The sequence below is a fragment of the Eschrichtius robustus genome, chromosome 12 (assembly GCF_028021215.1).
Source record: "Eschrichtius robustus isolate mEscRob2 chromosome 12, mEscRob2.pri, whole genome shotgun sequence".
Taxonomy (NCBI): Eukaryota; Metazoa; Chordata; class Mammalia; order Artiodactyla; family Eschrichtiidae; genus Eschrichtius; species Eschrichtius robustus.
In genome coordinates, this window is record NC_090835.1 from 88921564 (window position 1) to 88943815 (window position 22252).

The 22252-nt window shown below is 38.6% G+C and overlaps 1 protein-coding gene across 1 annotated transcript; it reads left to right on the forward strand.

Annotated features, from left to right (window-relative positions):
- Positions 1 to 5905: 5905 nt before the first annotated feature.
- C12H6orf62 (chromosome 12 C6orf62 homolog) lies at positions 5906 to 20956 on the forward strand. The gene is made up of 5 exons (XM_068559260.1): positions 5906 to 8265; positions 10011 to 10187; positions 11218 to 11340; positions 15164 to 15298; positions 19554 to 20956. Exons 1-5 carry the CDS (start codon positions 8137 to 8139, stop codon positions 19677 to 19679), a joined length of 690 nt encoding a protein of 229 aa, XP_068415361.1. The 5' UTR covers positions 5906 to 8136; the 3' UTR covers positions 19680 to 20956.
- Positions 20957 to 22252: the final 1296 nt, after the last annotated feature.

The following is a 22252-nucleotide window of genomic DNA, read 5'->3' on the forward strand; positions in this document are numbered from 1 at the left end:
GGAGGAGGCCAGCTACCACCATGTTCTGAGGACACTCAAGAAGCCCTATGGAGAAGCCCATGTGGTAAGAAACTGTGGCCTCCTACCAAGTCATGTGAGTCAAGCCTTCAGATGTCTGCAGCCTTGGCCAACATCTTGACTGCAACCTCATGAGTGACTCTGAGCCCAGATCACCCAGTTAAGCTACTCCTGAATCCTGATCCATGGAAATTATGAGATAGTAAATGTGTTGTTTTAAACCACTAAGTTTTGGCATAATTGGTTATGAAGAAATAATTAATGCAAGGTTCAAATGAAAAAGTGTACTGGTACTCTATATGCTTATATGCTTATATATATATTTGTACATAGAACTTTATACACACACATTATTTTATTTTATTACTAGACAAAGAATTTATGTACTTTAATAATTAGAGTATATTTGTGTGAATATAGATAGGTGGAATTATCCTGTGAAGGAGATTATTATACATATATGTTATCTTCCCCATTTGCTTTTCAACGCCTTAATCTTTGTAGAATAAAGGGTGAAATGTGTTCTGGGAAGGAAGGGAAAAAATTCCCCAAATATTTAAATTTTCCTTGATAATGTTAACTGCTCAATTTGCTTTAAGTTCTTTGTAAAAGAATTGGGTAGAATGAATGGAGCAAACTTTTTTTTTATTGGAGTGAAATTGCTTTACAATGTTGTGTTAGTTTCTGCTGTACAATGAAGTGAATCAGCTATATGTATACCTATATCCCCTCCCTCTTGGACCTCCCTCCCACCCCACCCCTGCATCCCACCCATCTAAGTCGTCACACAGCACCAGGCTGAGCTCCCTGTGCTATACAGCAGGTTCCCACTAGCTATCTATTTTACCCATGATAGTGTATTATGTCAAACCTAATCTCCCAATTCGTCCCACCCTCCCCTTCCCTCCGTGTCCACGTGTCCGTTCTCTACATCTACGTCTCTATTCCTGCCCTACAAATAGGTTCATCTGTACCATTTTTCTAGATTCCACATATATGCGTTAATATACGATCTTTGTTCTTCTCTTTCTGGCTTACTTTACTCTGTATGGCAGACTCTAGGTCCATCCACATCTCTACAAATGACCCAGTTTCGTTCCTTTTTATTGCTGAGTAATATTCCATTGTATATATGTACCACATCTTCTTTATCCATTCATCTATCGTTGGACATTTAGGTTGTTTCCGTGTCCTGGCTATTGTAAATAGTCCTGCGATGAACATTGGGGTACATGTGTCCTTTTGAATTATGGTTTTCTCAGGGCAGGGTATATGCCCAGTAGTGGGATTGGAGCAAACTCTTTATAATACTTTATTTCTAATGGTGATCATGTATTTCTAACAAAAGTGTTAGAAGCCAGATTTTTCCAATTGACTGCTATAACCTTCCTATATACATTAAATGGAATCGTTAGTAATAGCATTTGGAATTTGGGGAGTGACAGGGAATCAAGAAAGATCTTTGAAGTGAAGTTAATAGTGAAGAAGCAAAAGTCAGTGGGAGCCAGGGTTCAAGGAAAACGAAATTAAAATGTTTCTGATGGCATTTACTTTTTCTTTTACAAATTGAGACTAACAGACAAAGATAATGGGTAAAAAAATTCCTTCTCAAATAGTATCAGCAGATTCTTCTGGACAGCAGTCTGTACATCTTTAACCCAAAGTATAAACAGGAGGGCATGAAGTAATATTTTTGGATAATACCTGTAGGCATAAAGCATGAGAAGTAGAAAGGAAAAAAGGAAAGTTAGGAGAGAGAAAGAAAGGAAGTGGGGAAAGAAGAAGAGGTTAAACAATAAAGAAAAAACATAGTGTGGTGTAAGTACTCCCCAGCTTATTCCTCTGGTTCTTAACTGTGTTTCAAACTTAGGATAATGCTGGTTACCTGGCCAAATCTTATTTTCCAAGCCTGTAACTTGCTTTAGGCCTTCAGTAAATATTCAACTATCAGGCTGCAAATAAGTACTGACCTCCACAGTTCGGGCCTACATGAAATTAGGGTAAGCCTAGAGGAGAAATTAACTATCTCCTTATGCTCCCCCCACACCCCAGAAAAGGCCCAGAAAACAAATGTAATTTCTCCCTTTATATCATTTTTGTTTAGTAACCATGTGACTGCTGTGGATGGGAGGGCTGTATGTACCAGAGTGTGTGCTGTGAATAAACCCTCTTGGACTGTGGAATTTTATTGCCCCATATTATCAGTTACCTTAGATGGTACACCTGTAAGGTTGAAATCTGGAGACCAGGCTCTGGTGCTGCTGCTTTTAGGATGAAACTGGAGAGTTTCAGAACTAGTTCTCTAGGCCTGGATTGACTTAAGCATAAACTTGTTCTGTATAGATGTTTATCATGCTTATTAAACTGTAAATCATACATATGACCAAAATCAAGGCCCATGTCTGATAAACTTAACAGCATTAATGAAGAGAGACAAAATATTTGAGAATTCCTGAAACAGCTAGTATGCTTACTGGCCGTAATTATAGTTATAGAGAAAATTGAGCTAGAAGTGTTTTCTTCCTCCAGGGAACATTGCTGCTATTCCTTGGCTCATGTCACTGAGACCTGACACAGACCCACAGCACACAGTGTCTTAGGATTTGTTCAGCTTGTGACCAGGTGTCTCCAATTCTATTTCATAGTAGCTGAAACTGAAAACTTCATTTTTTCCCTCAACATCTGCTCCATCCTGCTTTTTCACGATTATTATAGCAGTGTAAAAAGTTTTCAGTGGTTTCATAGCTAAGACACCAAAAGCACAAGTAACAAAAGAAAAAACAGATAAAATTAACTTGAACAAAATTTAAAACTTTGTGTGGCAAAGACCACCACCAAGAAAGGGAAAAACCACAACCCATAGAATGGGAGCAAATATTTGCAAATCATATTTCTGATAAGGGACTTGTATCTAGAATAAAGAACTCCTGCATCTCAATAATAAAAAGACAAGTAAATCAACTCCAAAAAAACGGGCAAAATCTCTGAATAGAAATTTCTCCAAAGAAGATAGAACAGCCAAAAGCACATGAAAAGATGTTCAACACCATTAATCATTACGGAAAGGCAAATCAAAACCAATGTCAGATACCCACTTCACACCCCCTAGGATGACTATAATCAAAAAGGCAGATAATAACAAGGATGTGGAGAAATTAGAGCCCTTATACACTGCTGACTAAAATGTAAAACGATGCCAACACTTTGTAAAAACAGTCTGGCAGTTTCTCAAACGGTTAAAGATAGAGTTAACGTTTGCCCCATAATTCCATCCAATAGAACGGAAAGCAGAAGTCTACACAAAAACATTTACACAAATGCTCATAGCAGCTTTATTCTTTTTATGTATGTATGTATGTATGTATGTGTGTATGTTTTGGCTGCATTGGGTCTTTGCTGCACGCGGGCTTTCTCTAGTTGCGGCGAGCGGGGGCTACTCTTTGTTTGCTGTGTGCGGGCTTCTCATTGCGGTGGCTTCTCTTGTTACGGAGCACGGGCTCTAGGCACGCGGGCTGCAGTAGTTGTGGCACGCGGGCTCAGGCTCGTGGGCTCTAGAGTGCAGGCTCAGTAGTTGTGGCACACGGGCTTAGTTGCTCCGCGGCATGTGGGATCTTCCCGGACCAGGGCTCGAACCCGTGTCCTCTGCACTGGCAGGCAGATTCTTAACCACTGCGCCACCAGGGAAGTCCCAGCAGCATTATTCTTAATAGCCAAAAAGCAGAAACAACCTAAAAGTCCATCAGCTGATGAATGGATCAACAAAATATGGAATAGCCATTCAATGGAATGTTATTCAGCAATAAAAAAGAGTTAAGTACTGAAACATGCTACAACACAGATGAACCTTGAAAACATTAGGCTAAGTAAAGGACCATGCATTGTATGATTCCATTTATATGAAATGTCCAAAAAAGGAAAATCTGTAGAGACAGAACATAGATTAGTGGTTGGGCTGAGAAGAGTCAGAAGTGGAGTGACTGCTACTGGGCATGGGGTTTCTTGTTTGGGTGTTGAAAATGTTCTCAAATTCTGGTGATGGTTGCACAACTCTGTGAATACACTAAAATCCATTGAATTGTACACTTTAAATAGGTAAATTCTGTGGTGTCTGAATTTTATTTCTAATAAAGCTACTTCAAAAAAAAAAAAACTCTTCCAAGGAGATGATCTTGGATACAAATTAGGGCCAGATCAAGAAGACATGAACCATTACTATTTTTTTATATCTTTTTTTAAAAACCAATGTCCTAAACTACCTGAAATCCTCAATTTTACCCTTTGAGTTTTCTGCACAGTTATCATTATGTGATTGTGAAAATCAATCAGGGAAGCACTAGGAAAATGCTAGATTTATCTTTCAAGCTTAGCAATAATTTGGAAACCTCAGGAATCTCATCTTTTAGTTGTGAACAATTTATTTTGAAGGGTGGGTCGCAATTATTCTTTTAACTCATGGGTGAAAAATATGTCATTACAGGTAATCTATTTTGATTTTACCAGGTGAAGAGCAGTAATTTGGGGACCCACCAATAGAGTTCTAAAATTTCATCACAGAGAGTAGCTCATAAAGGATTATGTAGGCTTTGCTTTTGTTGAGTGTTGGCCTTTGCTGATTACTTATTTATATAACTGAGTTTTTATAGGCACACTGGAGCTCTAAAAAATGGGACTCATTGCTTTTTGGTGCCAAAGACCTGTGATTCAGATGTGTGGGTCCGTCCCACAGTACCCTCTTCATATTTTGACGAAGACAGAGAACCACCTAAGGGACAGGTCCTAGGTCTAAGGTCCTGATTGACGGATCGCCATAGAAATTGTGTTCTCCAAACGTATGGACACCAAGGGGGGAAAGCCGTGGCGGGGTGGGGGGGTGGTGGTGTGATGAATTGGTCGATTGGGATTGACATGTATACGCTGATGTGTAGAAAATTGATGACTAATAAGAACCTGCTGTATAAAAAAATAAAACTCAAAAAAAAAAATTGTGTTCTCAAAGTAGGGTTGAAATGATCCAAGGGGCAGGTTCGGCAGTTTTTCTGCTAAGCCACAGCAGCAACGCTCCAACGGCGTCTCTCACCTTCTTCAGAGCTTGAGAGCCGCCCTCCCTCCGTGCGCACGTGGCGAGGTGGGGACAGAGAGCCATGTGCGACCAACGTGAGCCACTTTCTGCTGCACGCTGTTTAAATTCCAGGCATTGGAAATGAATTCTCAGCTGCAAGATACCGCGGGGCAGACCAGAAGGACTACCAATCAGTGGTTTAGAAATAAAACCACAACGAACTTAAATGAGAGTTTTCGCCTCCTCTTCCGACACACACTTCCCTTTTCCTCTCTCACTCCGCCTCCTTCACCTTCGCTTACTCTCTGCCCACCGGCTCCGCCCCGTTGCGCGACCCGGCGGAGTCTAAGAGGCGGACGAGACCAGGGAAGAGCGAATCCATCCTGCTGCTTCGTCTGGGAAGGCATAAGGGCGTGGCTTTATGACGACAGAGGGGGAGGGGCGAGGGGGCCAACTCTGGAGCCCGGGACCTCCCGACAGAGGGGGCGGAGGGAGAATGGGTCGGCCCATTCCACGCCCTATGGAAACTCCATACTGTACAAGAGGGGAGTGTCTATTCTCAAACTTCCCTTTGAGGCGGGAATGTTAACTAAGAAGCTTAAGCTCAAAGAGTCACTCTTTTAAAGCTTGCTCACACCCTCTGCTCCAGCTCTTCTTTCCTCCCTCCTTTGACAACCATGTAAACCTTCCCCCCTTCCAGTTTTTTCTCCCTCTTCGCTTCTGCGCAGATGGTGGCGGCCCGCGGGGTGCGCAGTCGCAGAGAGTTCGGGGCGGTGCCGGTGAGGGGCGGGTGACGCAGTGGCCGTCGCTGCCATTTTAAGTTGTTTGTTCTCGCTTCTCTTCTCAAACGCGACTCTGCCCCGGACCCGGGAGGCGCTGAAGTCGCTGCCGCCGCTTCCGCAGCCACCGGTGGGGGGGAACCGACCTGTGCCACCGCGGAAGCCCACCCTCCGCTTCAGCATCTCCCCCCTTCTGGTCTCCTCGACCTTCTTTCCGAGAGCCGGAACTCGACCCGTGCGGAGAAGAAAGACTCCAGAGCAGATGCTTGAACTGAAATAACTTTTATTTTGGGGGGTTTACTTCGCTGACAGAACCCTCCCCCCCTTAGCGCAGGGCTCCCCTCCCCTTCCTCCCTTCCCCCTCCGCCGCCAGTACAAATCCGACCCCCCTCTTTCTCCTCGTTTCTCCTCTCTTTCTCTCGCCGTTGCCGCCGTACCCGCGTCCTTCCAGTCCGCCGCCGCCCGGGGCGCCGAGCCAGACTATGGGTCCCAGGTGGGGGCTGAGCGGCGGCAGCAGCGCGGGCGGCCCGGTCACAGTGCGCACTGCAGCGGGGATGGAGGGGCTCAGTTGGCTGGTGGTTTTCTCTTGACATGGCTCCTGCCCGTGCTGCGAGCAGCGCCCCCGCCGCCGCCTTCTCTTCCGCCGCCGCCACCGCTCCGCCCGCGGGCTGCGGCTAGAGGGCCCGAACCCCGCCCGAGAGTCGGTCAGTGAGTCCCGGTCTCCGCGGGGACAGGGAGGGGACTTCCCCGTCACCCACCCCCGCCCCAGCTGCCTCGAGTCCACCCTCTACCCCTTTGGGAAACCAACTAACGACCCCGCTCTAAGCAATTCAAGCTCGGGAAACATGGTCTGTTCAACGTGAGAGCGGAATCCGGGAACTTAATTTTTTTTTCTTGGGGGGGTGGGGTGGGCATACTTTAAAAAGTAATTAATATTAACGCAACTATTTTCTTTTCTTCTCACTGATCCTTTCCATTTACCCTCTCCCGCCTCCTCTACCCGGGCGGGGATTGTTTCCACGATGAAATGAGTGAAAACCCGAGTGATCCAGTGTCTCCCGTGGTGCGAGTGAGTCGCTGCCGCTGAAGGCAAAGGGTGGGGGTGGGACCTGGGGGGTGGAAGGCCGGTGGTCCCCGGGCACTGCCTGGGATTTGGGAGAAGAGCCCGCCACCTTTGCCTCAGCAATGCTCACAAGAAGATAAGTCGCACTCCCCACGGTCTTGCACAGGGGCAGATTCATAGGGAAGGCTCCCTTGGGGAATGTAGGACTCATTGCAGGACTGGGGGTGTTGGGATCCCGGGCATTAATCAGGTCTAACCACAGAGCCGGAGTCATTACTGTATCGTATTCTGTACCCCCTTTCCCTGTGCCATCATGATTCTCCTTGGCAGCAGCACTAGCAGCCGCCTGAGGGTGAAAATGTGGGTGATGGGGAAGTTGGTAATGACTCCGCTGTTTTTTCTTATGGCTCCTTTGGGCAACAGCTGCCCGCCCCCGGTATACACTGTAGTTGATTGCAGGGAAACCCTGTACCTCTCCCCTTCCTTCTCTACCGATTTTGCACTTTTCTCTTTGCTCACCACCAAGTGTAATCAATAACACGCACTGACAATACATAGCAATAGTGAAATCTGAAATAACTAAGAATTAATTAGGTACTACAGCCATGGATCTGGCTGGGTAAAATCCAATTGGGTATTTCAGTTTCATTCACCTACCCTGTTTTGGGGGGGTTATTTTGGTGGCTTTGTTTTTTCCTTTCCTTTCCTTTTTTTTTTGACATTCAGAAAGCAAGGATCACAGTCCCCCTCCCCATTCCTTTTCATTATCCCTTCTCTGAAAAGAGGGAAAAAAATCCGGATGGATTTTAAGGATTGGACTGATGTCAGCTGTGTTTTATTGCACACCTAAATCCTATTAATAGGCTTTTCCGTTCCCCCACCTTTATTTTGGCAGTTAAGCCAAATGTGTTTTCCAAAAAGTTAGTTCAAGTATTTTCTCCTCTTTCTTTCCTTCCTTCCCTTCCTTTTTCCCATCTGACCCCAAACGTTATTGTCCAAACATGACTGGACAGCAGCTTTTGTTTCTTGACCCTGTAATATGACAGTCTGCTAATATTGCCAGAAGGTGCAGTTTTTGGGTTACAGTCGTGATTTTAGCTATTCAATCATATTAGCAGGAAAAAAATGACTTGTTTCTGTTGTACTTGAGTCTTAAGAAAAAGTGCCCATAGTTTAGTGACAATTTCCAAAGGCTTTAGTACCACCTGTATTTCAAAATGGGGGACCCAAACTCCCGGAAGAAACAAGCTCTGAACAGACTACGTGCTCAGCTTAGAAAGAAAAAAGAATCTCTAGCTGACCAGTTTGACTTCAAGATGTATATTGCCTTTGTATTCAAGGAGAAGGTAATTTGAAGTTCTTAATGTGAATTAGCACAAGTGATTTTTGTAAGTGTATATTAGGTTAAAGAGTGGTTGACGAAAGTCTACATTTATGTGCTTTAACTTTGACCCTTGTGGGTAATTATCTCAATCAAAGGAGTTGCAGTATAACTATGAATGGAAGGCTTGAGTGCTCGTTGGTTTGGTATTAATTCTAAAGCTTCTTAGGATCCACTTTTAGTTAACACGGGGTGGGGTAGCATTGTAAAACTCATTTATGTTTTATAGTGAATTTCATTTATGTGGAGTTACATAGAGAACTTTGATAACTGAATTTAAAGATTGTTTAAAGTATACAGAATGTTTGAAAGTAGTAAATTAGAATCAAAATGTTTATATGCTGAAAGCGATGTGGTTCATCAACTCTGTTACCTTTTCTCATGGTACATTTAATGAAATAGAATGCGCTTTAATTCTTAGGAGCAATTGATTACTGTAAAGGTTTGATTTGTGTTTAGAAGTGCAGTTGATTAAAATTCAAAATGACCAAGTTTAAATTTTTTTTGTCTTAATCAGAATTAATTCCACAGTTAAATAGCAAATAATGAGTTGTGAGTAGTCAAGGAGAACATGATAAAAGCAGTATTTTTTTTGCAACTTAAAATAATTGACAGTTTCTTAGATAATCGATCTCTCTTTGACATGAGGTCAGGTTATGAACATTAAGGAAATACTACTTTGATTTTGTGCTTAAATTATGAGCTAATTTCACATCAGAAACATCTTAGCGTGGCAGCTCTTTAATATTTGAAAGTTTCCCACGTTTTTACCCCACTATTAAAGGTACTAGTATTCAATATTTAAGAATGCTTTTAGCTGCTAGAGTATAGCATTTTAAAGTGGTTTCAAAAGTGGTTTGTTTTGAAATGATATCACGGATTTACTTCTTTTTTTTTCCTTTTTTTGTTAATTGCAGAATTGATAAGATGAGATTTTAGTTGAAGCCATTATAATGTAGGTTCACTAGAAATAAATACAAGATATAAGTAGTGAGACTAGATCTTTGAATTTAACGGGTGAGATGCCCCAGATTATACCATCTAGCTCTTCTAACACCTATGAAAACCTGCTTTCATTCTTTGAGTGGACAGTATCCAGGCAGTTGTCTGAGCAGTTGATAAATTTTATAACCTGAATTGATGATGAGCCCTTGATCTTAACTACGTTTGAAGATTTGGTAGACATTTTTTTTCCCTCCTCTTGAATGTTGATGCTTGTAGTTACGTAATATCCAGAAGAAGTAATGGAAATTGACCCTTTTAAGGAGTGAAGCAGTTAATTTGTCTGAAGAACTTTGATTTTAAACTGCTGAGATTTTAATTTGGCCGTATGTAGGACCAGTTAAGTGGATTTACATCAAGAGTAAATCACTGTTTTGTTTTTTTAACCTTAGGGGTATCTGGTGTTTGTTTCTCACAGCATTTAAGAAATATTGTCTAAAATAAGTACTTGCTGTGGTTACCATAATGCTATAAAACATGCAGTTAAACATTCTGATAACAGCCTGTTTGTGTGTGGTAGAGGAGTAAGGGGGCTGGGGGAAGAACAGAAGGATCCACCTATTTGAAAATCTGTGTTTTCAGTACAAAAGTTACATCAGTTAAGCATTTTGCTGAGTTAGAATAAAGGTACATGACATTGTAATATGAACTCTGGGTATTAAGACAGTGTGCTACCTGTGGGTTAATACACCTTTTTTTTTCTTTTAGAAGAAAAAGTCAGCACTCTTTGAAGTGTCTGAGGTTATACCAGTCATGACAAATAATTATGAAGAAAATATCCTGAAAGGTGTGCGAGATTCCAGCTATTCCTTGGAAAGTTCCATAGAGCTTTTACAGAAGGACGTGGTACAGCTCCATGCTCCTCGATACCAGTCTATGAGAAGGGTAAATTCTGTTTTTGTCTTGGTTTTGGTAGGTTTTTGTGAGTTAAACTTGGGTTTTTCTTCCTCCTAAGAATGGGTAGTTAACTATGGGCATAAATCTCTTTAAAAGTGGAATTTAAATAAAGCATGGATAACTTATGTGTTATTATGTTGGTAATTGTGTATGTTGTTGCTGTGATTCGTGGTTTATATTACTGTTCATTGGGATTTCCTTTTTCAGGGGAGAACATCATGCCCCTTATAAGTAAGGAATTTTGCTAAACTTCTGCAGCTCATTGAAAGAAAGTTAGTCTGGGCAAACTTGAACAAGAGGTCCCCAGGATTAGTGGGCTTGTTGGGGAGGCTGGAGATAACCATATACTGGTCTGGAAGAGGTTAGTTGGCCTCAATAATCAGCATACAACAAAAATAGCATTTCACCTGTGATTAGAAGATAGTGATTCATATTAGAAGTTCTGATTTTGAAGAGTGGAAATAATGGTACAAGGACTTAAAAAAAAAGAAAAGACAAAAAATTAGAGCTTCAGTTGGAGTTTTCACCGTGCACTGAGTTAAGATCTTAATGTGAAAAACATTGGATTGAGTGATTGTATGTGGACTCCGTAAGAAGAATTAGAATTACGTCATGAGCTGTTCAGATTGTATACAGACGTCTTTAAAAACATAAAATGATACATGGTTGACCCTTGAACAACACAGATTTGCACCGACTGCCAGGATCCACTTATAAGCAGATTTTTTCAATAAATACATATATAATACTACTCAATCCACAGTTGGTTGAATTCACAGATGGAGGACTGTAGATGTATGGGGGGCTGGCTGTAAAGTTGTATGCTGAAATTTCGACTCTGGTCAGTGCCCTTCATGCCCAAGCTGTTCAAGGGTCAGCTGTATAGTGGACCTTTTGCACTTGTAAAATGTTTCTGTAGTCAAACCCTGTAAGTTGTGACATTGCTTGTTACGGCTTTGTTTCTTTGAAAGTAATTTTTTTTTTTTTTTTTTTTTTTTTTTTTTTTGGCGTTTTATAGGATGTAATTGGCTGTACTCAGGAGATGGATTTCATTCTTTGGCCTCGGAATGATATTGAAAAAATTGTCTGTCTCCTGTTCTCTCGGTGGAAAGAATCTGATGAGCCTTTTAGGCCTGTTCAGGTATTTTATTCGAAAATAAGTGTGGTGAACATGTAAACAAGTTGAAAACTCAGAATAGGGTCCAATTTAAGAAATTCTTTGGGAATACGCTCTCTAATTTACTTCATGAGTCCCTCCTCGCCTTTTGACTGTTGTAATGCAAGAATAGAAAGCGTTTGGATTATAGAATCTCTTGAGAATGAGGTGGTTCTAACTATCCACTGTGTCCTTGAAATTATGGTCAGAGAAAATCTTTTAAGGTAGACATTTGTTTATTTATAGAGGAGCCCATAGATGAACTTAAGAAAATCTCTTCCCCTGCACCACACACTCTCCTAAAATACTTTATACTTAACCCTGGTTGTCAAAGGAATCTAAGAAATGAATTAAGAAACCCTTTTCTAGGAGTTGATTTGCATATAAAACTTCATAGGAGAAAAGTAAATAATAGTGGTTCTTAATTAACTTTCCTTGACATCTTGCTATGTTTTGACTTGTCATTTGATGTGCTTGACAATTTCTAGTGCTTTATTTCAGGGCATTTACCTGGGTGTGGATGATTTTAATTTTATTTATAGTATATATATATATATGAATGGAAGGAAATAGAACAAGATCCACCAAAGTGTTAATCATGGTTAGTTTTAGGTCAGATATAGCTAACTTTTCCTTTTTTACTTAAATATATGTATGTGTTTCAGTAAATTTCTATATGAGCATACTTATTTAACAATCAGAAAAACAAAGAAATAATTACATTTATTTAAAGACTCAACTTTATATACTAAGCTAAATATTAGAAGGCTTATTTTAAGCTAATTGCTTAGGAATATGAAAATTGTCATTGAAAAAATTTTGCATTTATCCATTACTATGAAGTATCTTTATAGTGCTTTCGGGTGTGATAGGCAAATTGGTGTACTCCTCCTGTCCCCATGGTAATGTTGCTACACATTAGCTCAAATTATCATTCCTTTTTCTAAGATTCATTTGACGGTAGTAAGTTGTAAAGGTAATGCATAGGCGGCTAAATAGAGGTGAATGCATCATATATTTGTGTCTTTTAATAGATGACATCTGACTAACATGAATGTACTGGAGAATTTAAGTTGAATATAAAAGGCAGGAAGACGGGAATGGAAAAGGCATGTTTACATTGCTATCAGGGCATGTCTTACACCTGAACCGTAATTGCTCTCCAGAAGCACTACTAGGACTTTTTTTTTTTTTAGTTCAGAATTTCCCATTGGAAAAATTTAGGTCCATTTATCACAGTATATTTTTGAATTTCTAGTACCCTGTCTTTTCCTCTGAGACCTTTTTAAAAAAATCATTGTATGAAAATAGTCTTGTCTCAAGTAACTTTTCTTTAAAATCATGGCTGTTATAGTGAGTGTTGACTGTGCTAGGCTGTCTCTTAAATATATACATTGAATCTTAGTCGTTACAATAAACTAGGTAGATAGGGACCTCCTTTTGCAAAGAAACGTGAGTCAGAGATAAGGTAAATAATCCAAGGTCATGCAGTTAAGTGGCAGTCCAGACGTTAAGTCTAGACTGACTATAAAGCTTACGCTCTTAATTCGCTACCCTGTACTGTGGAAAGGCCTCCGAATGATAAAACCTTAACTTACGGACTGAATATAAGCAGTAGGATATAGGTAATAGCTTTATAATTTTAGAATTCTACTGCAGTAAATAAGGTAACAATGTAAAAACAAATACACTTCTCTGAAGTAATTTAATGTACATAAATATCCTGAATGAGAAGCTTTAAATAAAAATAACAGTTTTTTCTCTCAAGATACATGAGAAAAGGAAAAGTAAACTTTAACTCACACACTTTTTTTTTTTTTTTTTTTGACTCGAAGCAGTTTAAAATCTGAATACTTCAGTCATGAGATTTAATAGGAACCAGAGTAAAGATTGTTTTAAAATATCCAGTTCTACTGTATTCATAGTGCTGTGAAGTACAGAGAAGTACTAGTAAAGTAGATCTCTGCTTTCCTCTTCATCCCTCATGCTGTTGCTTTAGGTTAGCTCTTCATCACACTATTAAAACATTCATTACTTTTCTTCCGGGAATTATTTCTTACATGGTACCTATGAGAGTTTTCTTTTGTGGACCATTTGGACCACAAATGGACCAAAAGTGTGGACCATTTCTTCCCAAATCTTTGGATATTCAAATAGGATAGAATTGAAGTGCCATAGAAATACAGGCAAGGCCTTTTCCAGTCTCACTCAAATCCCTCTTCAGTGTGATACTCTACTGGCCTCTTCCATCCACCCTGATATTTGCCATATTGAAACACTTGAGGCTTTCTTTCTTGAGCAGTGTCTTGATTTTGACACTTGTGTTTGTGTAGGTTCTGTTTCCTAGAACGGCATTTTCCAAATTACTTACCATTACTATTTTCCCCAAGGAAAATTACTGTCATCTTTCAAGGCCCAATCCAAAATCACCTCCTAATATTGCACTCATTGTCTACTCTGTTAATTATTTCTTCTTTCTTCCCATAGCACTTTAACAGTAAGAACCCATTTTAGGTTTTTTACAAATAACCACATCTTATTGTGGGAAAGGTTTGAAGCATGTTAGGTTTTATATTTGTATGTGTTTTTCCTCTTCAGCAGTATGTGAGTCCCTTAAGGTTGAGATAGTCTTATTCATATTTTTCAGTATCTAATAACATGCTTTTTGTATTCTGAGTTCAATAAATATTTGAATTGTGCAGAGGTACAATTCAGTATTATATTTTACATACAATAGTACATAGGGGATACCATATCATCTTTTGCGTTATGGTTTATGAGGAAAACTACTGGGTAGTAAAATCCTAGATAGCAGGAACTGATGTTTTTTCCACGTTAGTATTTTCTGCTGTCTTTGACATAATAGAATAAAGATTGTTTGAACTGAATGGACTAATAATCATTTTTACAGTTCGCTATCTAAATATCAGATTAAGGTTTCCAGGTTTCTTGAATTCCCCGTTAGCCTGGTGTTTTCACCTAGCATTTGGCCTCTTCACAGATATTTTGTGGGAGGATTGTGTTAATCTTCCTCATATTAAAAGATTAAAAGAATATTATGACTGACTTGATAACTGTTCTTCATAACATAAAAAAAAGTTTTTTAATCATCTGAAAAAATACATGTAAAAACGTTTTTTAAAAATTTGAGGGGTTCCTGTATCCTCAGGTGCTCATCCTTGTGAGGATTGGAAGCATATTTCAGGTGTGGGCTTTACATTTCGTTTACTCCTCCTAACTGATGGGTTAGAGCCCTGTTTTAAGTCTAAAAAAGTTAAGGGATTTGCACAGGCTGTATAAGTAGTGAGATGTGCAGCTGGGATTGGAATATAAATAGATTTCTTTCCAAGAACCATCTACAGTGTTCCTTATATGTTATAATAGGAAGAAGGGATGTGTCATTGGGCTTAAAATACTAAGGTAGGAGTCTTGAGCTGAGTGGGTTTGAAAATCTGATTTTATGATATTTGGCTTAAAATCATTGAGTATTAGGATTTAGTCAGTTTGGTGTAGTTTTCCTTGAAGGTCAAATTATGAAGTGCTATCCAATAGAACTTTCTGTGATGAAGGAAATCTGTATCTCAAGAGACTAGAATGGAGGCCACAAGCCACATGTGACTATTGATCATATTGATATGTGGCTAGTACTAAAGAACTGAATTTTAAATTGCATTTAATTAATATAAATTTAAGTAGCCTCTGTTGGTTACCATACTGAACAGCACAACTCTATGCATGAGTGCAGGTGATGTTTCAGGTGGTATAACATGTTTGTGGTTACACGTAAACATTTATATTTCTTAATTAGGCCAAATTTGAGTTTCATCACGGTGACTATGAAAAACAGTTTCTGCACGTACTGAGCCGAAAGGACAAGACTGGAATTGTTGTCAACAATCCTAACCAGTCAGTGTTTCTCTTCATTGACAGACAGCACTTGCAGGTAAGCTGTTTTTTACTTTTCCTTTTTTTTTTAAAAAAACCACATAAGGGCTCATATTAAAAGCTTATTGGTTAGCAAACTGTTTTCTATATGTTACTTAATTCTGTTTTGCTCCTTCAACATGGCATTAATTTTGAAGTTACTTAAAAACCAAGAAACAGACGTCCTGACCTTAACCTAGAACAATGGTTCCCAAACTTTGCTGCATATTAGAACTACCTGGGGAGCTTTTTTTTTTTTTTAATAAATTTATTTATTTATTTATTTATTTTTGCTGTGTTGGGTCTTCGTTTCTGTGCGAGGGCTTTCTCTTCATCGCGGTGCGCGGGCCTCTCACTGTTGCGGCCTTTCTTGTTGCGGAGCACAGGCTCCAGACGCGCAGGCTCAGTAGTTGTGGCTCACGGGCCCAGTTGCTCCGCGGCACGTGGGATCTTCCCAGACCAGGGCTCGAATCCGTGTCCCCTGCATTGGCAGGCAGATTCTCAACCACTGCGCCACCAGGGAAGCCCTGGGGAGCTTTTAAAAGTCATGATTCCAGTGTGCAATAATCAGAATCTTTACTTTGAATAAAATCCTCAAGTGATTGATAACACATTATGTTTTGAGAAGCACTGGCCTAGACCTTTTAAATAAATATCTGAAAGGATGAGGCACATCTGTTTTTAAAAGGTCCACATGTGTTTTAAATAAGTACTTCCAATTTAAGTAGCAATCCAAGTATTCCAAATTGATTTTTATTCTGTAAAATGTGGTTTATTCTTACCAATCTAAGCCTAAATATCATTACTTAGAATTTATAGTAGATAATAGATACTTTGTTATTAACCTTTAAAAATGGCATCATTTTAATTTATTTAACATTCATTCAACAAATGAGCGCTAAGTGCCAGGCACTGTACGGCAATGAACAAGTTAGAAATTCCTTTTGGGTTGACATTCCATTGTGGGAGACCTAGAAGTAGATAAGTAAAATATATAGTTAGATAGTGATAAGTGCTAAGAGAAAAGGGGGAATTACATAAACTGTTGGGTGTGAATTCTTAGATGGTGTCACCAGAGAAGGCCTCATTGAGAAGGTGATTTAAGACTTACTTTAAAAGTACACTATTAATTGCATTGTAGAACATTTTTGTTTTTATTTAAGAGCGAGTCTATGCAAGGTACTAGAAAAATACAAATGGGAATCATACTGCTACCTTCAAGGAGCTGATAGACTACTTGGGAAGATTGTAGATTTTCCATCTTGTAAAAAGTTAAGTAATTATGGTGTAGGTACAAATAAAAAAACTGGGAATTAAGAAGAAGATTAATTTCACTGGAAGCATCTGGTAAAACTGATAGAAGAACCATACAATTTAGGTGGGGTGTTTTTGGTTTTGGCCTTTTTTTTTGTTTGTTCTCAGTTTCTTCTTTACCTCAGCTCTCCTTTGGTGAATACTTTGTAGTTGACTCGTTTTTCCTTTTTAATTGCCTGTAGTGTACTTTCATTTGAGTTACTTGTTGAGAAAATACTGTATAGCAGGGTATTGACTTATATTGTGGAATCCACAACAGAGATTTTTAGTCATAGAAGATTTAATAATAACATACACTAGTGTAGCAACTTCATTTTCACGTGAATATATATGAGGTCAGTGATACTGTATAGAAATGACTAGTGAATTGAAGGAGTTTCTTGGCTAAATGAGTTAACAAATCATCTCTTTTTATGTATCGAGGTCAGGTGTTCTTAATGCTTTATGAAGCAAACAGCTTGAATCCTTTTAATGAAAAGAAAATTATAAGCTCATAAGCTAAATTTGGGTTGTAGGTAGGGTGTGACCAGTAGTCTCAGTTTGTCTGGAATGTCCTGGTTTTAATACTGGAAAGTCCCAAGTCCTGGAAACCCCTCAGTCAGTCCTGGACACACTGGGATCACTGGTGCCCCCTAGTTGTAGATGAATTTGTTCTTCAGCGCTCTTAGTCCCCTTCTTCCACTCAGGCTCTGTTCTCGATCTTCATAAGCTGGAGATGTGTTGCTGTATTTGCATTATATGGAAGAACTTCCACTAGTTCATGAGGGAATTGATATAATAGTGGTGGCCACCACCTGTAGTATACAGTTGATGCTTGAACAATTCGGGGGTTAAGGGTGCCAACCCCTGTACAGTTTGCATATGACTTTTGACTCCTCATAAACTTAACTAGTCTCCTGTTGACTGGAAGCCTTACTAATCATGTAAATGGTCGATTAACACGTATTTTGTATGTTATGTGTGTTATATAGTCTTACAATAAAGCTGAACAGAAGATGTTAAAATCATAAGAGAAAATACACTTAACAGTACTGTACTGTATTTATTGATACCTAAGTTTATGTTGTTTTATTTACAAGATGAATTGTCAGTAACTACAATATTCTTTTACACGATACAAAACACTAGGTGTTATATTAGTAACATCTACTAATTATATTAGTAACATTAGACATCAAAAAGGATAATGTGAAAAAAATTCATATTTATTTACAGGTATGATGATCCATATATTGATAATGAAGTGCAGTATGGTTGCTTTGTGGCAGCCTAGTGTAATCGATACGATTGCTTCTTGGTAGCCTAGCTGTCCACTAACGAATGCTAATGAATGAATCGTTATGAAAGTTTTATGGCATACAGTATTATAGTCATATTCATAATACAGTATTAGAAACATTGTAACATTTTTTTAAAAGCCACTTACCTGTGATGACAGGCTATGTCATTTCTCCAGTTGTGAGAGAGGCGTACTGTATGGTAATGTAATCCTTTGAAAAGCAAAGCAATAAAACAGGTAGAAAACTAACACATTAATTATATATTAAATGTCACTCACCTTATGCCTATGTAAGGATAGACTAGGGTCTGCAGTTGACCCTTGAATGACACAGGTTAGAGCTGTGCTGGTCCACTTAATACATGAAATTTTTTCAATAAATACATACTACAGTACTGCACGATCCGCAGTTGGTTGAATTCGTGGTTGGTTGAATCTGCTGATCTGGAACCGTGTATATGGAGGGAAGACTGTAAACTATATGCAGATTTTTAACTGCAGGTAGGGTCGGTGCCCCAACCCCTGTGTTGTTCAAGGGTCATCTGTACATATATTTTACGCATTCATGACACACTTAACTTTTTTTTATATTTCTAGACTACATGGTTTGTCTATTTTTTCAAATTACCACAAATCTCCAAAATTTTTCCAATATATTTATTGGAAAAAATTTGCGTATAAGTGGACCTGAGCAGCCCAAACCCATGTTGTTCAAGAGTCAACTGTATTATGTACCAGACTCTATACTAAGAGCTTTACGTGTATGAGCTCATTTAATCCTCACGACAGTCTTCTGAGGTGTAGATCTTACTACTCCCATTTTATAGCTAAGGAAATCAAGAAATTAAGAAATTTGGTAAAAATCATCTAGCAGAGATCTTCTGCCCTTTATATCCTAATATAATATATATGATAAGGGCTAGAGCAAAAAAGAATTTTGAATGCGCAGTGGTATAGAGGCACATGCCTAGAGTCTGAATAGTCATAGGTAGCTAGTGTGCTTCAGACATTGGCAAAGGCAGTCTTTCGCCTTTTTTTTTTTAAGAGGTGCTATAGTGAAAAGATGCAAAACTTTGAAGGCAGTTCTGGGTTCAGATTTCGTCTTCCACTTACTAGCAGTGGTTATTTGTGAAAGCACCTAGCACTTGTTTATCAGATGTTAGATGTTAAAATAGTAACTGCTTTTTAAAAAATACTTAGAGTTTGATTTAACTGTTAATACTTTGGCCTTCTAGTCCTTTCCCCCAGGATACGCTTAAATCTTTTTTACCTATTTCTAATCTCTCTACCGTCTACTCTCACCACATCTGCTGTCTTTCTGTATACAGATGTGATTGCAAACCTCTATTCAAATCTGTCTCCATGAAAGACAGACTTGCTACTTTTAGCAAGTAGTCTGTGTTTGACTTTCCCAACTTTCAATTTTTTATTCTGCATAAACTCTGTAAACATTTAGTTTATAATCATGTTTACTCTGTTTTCTCTATATTTTGTGTGGCAAGGTTCTGTCCTAACTAGGCTAAGGTCCCTATGGATGGGAACCATAATTTCTTCCCTTACTCTATATGCTTTGTTACTGTGTCCATAAGTGCTTAATTGTGGGGGATGGACTTCATGTGATAATCGGTCATTTATGTTAAAGTCTTTATTAAGAATATTAAAAAAATTTTTCCCCTTCCAGACTCCAAAAAACAAAGCTACAATCTTCAAGTTATGCAGCATCTGCCTCTACCTGCCACAGGAGCAGCTTACCCACTGGGCAGTTGGCACCATAGAGGATCACCTCCATCCTTATATGCCAGAATAGAGTGCTGACCAGCAAAATGGAGAAGATCAGAGAGTGCAGCAGCAGTTTTTTTTCTTTTTTTCTTACCACTTTATTCTTTCAGAGTTTAAAGAAAATGGACTCATGCACAGAACACTATGCATTTTGAAACTTGTTCATCCTGGATTTTTTTTTTTTTATCATTTGTTATCTCAGAACTTAAATTAGATGTCTTCTGCACAGACTGTGTGAAAGAAGATGCTTTGCATATTTGCTGCACTGCATCAACATCTTACTAAAAATGTGAAATGAAAGGACTATTGTACACTGAAATGCTTAAATGTATCTGAAAGCACAAGGTGATACTCATTTTTGATAGTCTTTCCATTTGTGCTGGTTTTTGCCTCTTTGACATCTGTCATCAGTATTTGGAGGGTGAGAAGTGAATGTAACAGGTATAAATAACATTTTAAAAGCTTACAGCTTTGCTATAATCACATTGTTCCAGAGCACTGTCAGATTCATTCTAATGACCAGAAGTGGTTGTTTAAAAACAAACAAAAAAGAAAATACAACCATGGGAAAGAAATCTTAAATGAAAAAAGCATCTCATTGTAGGCATTCTTGCCTCATATATTACTGGGCCATGTTTGTTTCCTGGTACTCATAAATATATGTATTTTGTTTCCAGATCTCTTTCCCCAAGTTGCTGTTATGAAAGAGCATTCTGCTGAGTGTGGATACAGTTGCACATTATTAAAGCAGATTTGGAGTCTGAAGTAGCTAAGCAGCTGTAAAACTGAGAAATACAGTCATAGCTGCAGAAACCATAATAGGTAGAGGACTTTCCTTTTGGTTTTTGTTGTTTTTTTTTGGTTTTAAAAAGAGATTTTTATTATAAAGGAAAAAATTCCAGTGAATTGTGCAGAAATACTGGTTTTTACACCACCCTAAAGGAAAACTTAGGGTTTTTTGAAGTAGAAAAGTTACTAAAGTTGGGATCTTAAATTGTGAAAACATACAAAAGCACCATTGAGTGTCAAAGTTCTAAAAGGAGAACTCATTTTGTGCAATGAACATAAGGAAAGACTACTGTATAGTTTTGTTTTTTGGTTTTATTTTTCTTTTAAATGAAGAAAAGCTTTGCTTAAGGGTTGCATACTTTTATCGGAGTAAATCTGAATGATCCTACTCCTTTGGAGTAAAACTTAGTGCTTACCAGTTTCCAATTGTATTTAGCTTCTGGTTGGAATTTGAATAAATGAAAACCTAAATAAAATAGGTGAAAGTTCCCTGACTATTCAGGTGAATACACAAAACTCGAAGTGGTAACTTTTCTTCTGAGTCGCTTGGGTACCCGTTATTGATGACCTTAGGAAGGTTTATAAACATGGCTAAACAGTAAACTCAGAAGAGAAGTTGGGTTTATAATTTCAACAGGTATGGGAATCAAGGACATTTTGTCAGCTTTTAACAGTTATCATCCTGGCCTTAGGCCTGGCTTCATGGAAAAGAAAAAAATATTCTTAATTTCAGAATAATTGTTCACATGTTTTCTGATCAATTGAAAATTAGAATCTATTTGAAATTAACACTTTCTCATGGCTGGGTACTGTTCTAAGCTCTTATCTTAACCTAACAACCCTGAGGGGATCTAGATGCAGAGGTTTAGGAACTTGCCCACACTCATTGTGAGTAGGGGAGGATTTAAAACCTGGCTGTCTGGCTCTGTAGAGTTAAAAGTTTTTACTTTAGAATAATTTTAATTGGGAAAGTTCTAAGTAATACAGAAAGCTCCTGTATAAACTTCACCCACAAAATAACTCTTGACATTTTGACATTTTGTCTTTCTCCATATGTTTATATTTTCTGAATCGTTTGGGAGTTTGATCCCTTCCCCCTCGGTACTCCATATATCCCAAGTACAAGGATATTCTTATTACCACAGTAAAATGATCAAACTCAAATGTAACAATGATATACTTTCATTTACCATCCATATTTCAGTTTTGTTGATTGTCCTATCTTCGATTATGTGGTTTTTTTTTTAATCTCCCTATAGTTAGTACAGGATCATTGCATTCAGTTGTCATGTTTCTAGTCTCCTTTAATCTTGAACAGTTCCTCAGCTTTTAATGACCTTGACAGTTTTGAAGAGTACAGGCCAATTTTTTAAAACACAGAGTGTCCTTATTTTACAATTGAGTGATGTTCCTTCATGGTTAGATTTGGATTATGTATCCTGGCCAATACCCAATGTAAGTACCTTATGCCCCCTAAAGTTAATATCCAGAAACACACTGTCAGTGTACACTGTTGATTTTCATTTTAATTGGTCAACGTGATGTCCTATTTCCCTATTTTATAGTTATTATATCTACCCCTCCACATTTACCAGCATTCTGTTACAAGGAAGAGCTCTCCTGTCTCTGCTGTTTATTCAATATTATTACCTAAACAGTATGGACTCCCTTCCTTTTCAATGCTGTATAATTTTCATGCCTCTCGTCATTTTCTTGAGCACTTCTTTACTTTCAAAGCACAAGATATGTTCATCTTGTAATTTCCCTATCTCAGCCCCCAGCTCTGAAATCAGGTATTTCTCCAAGGAGCCC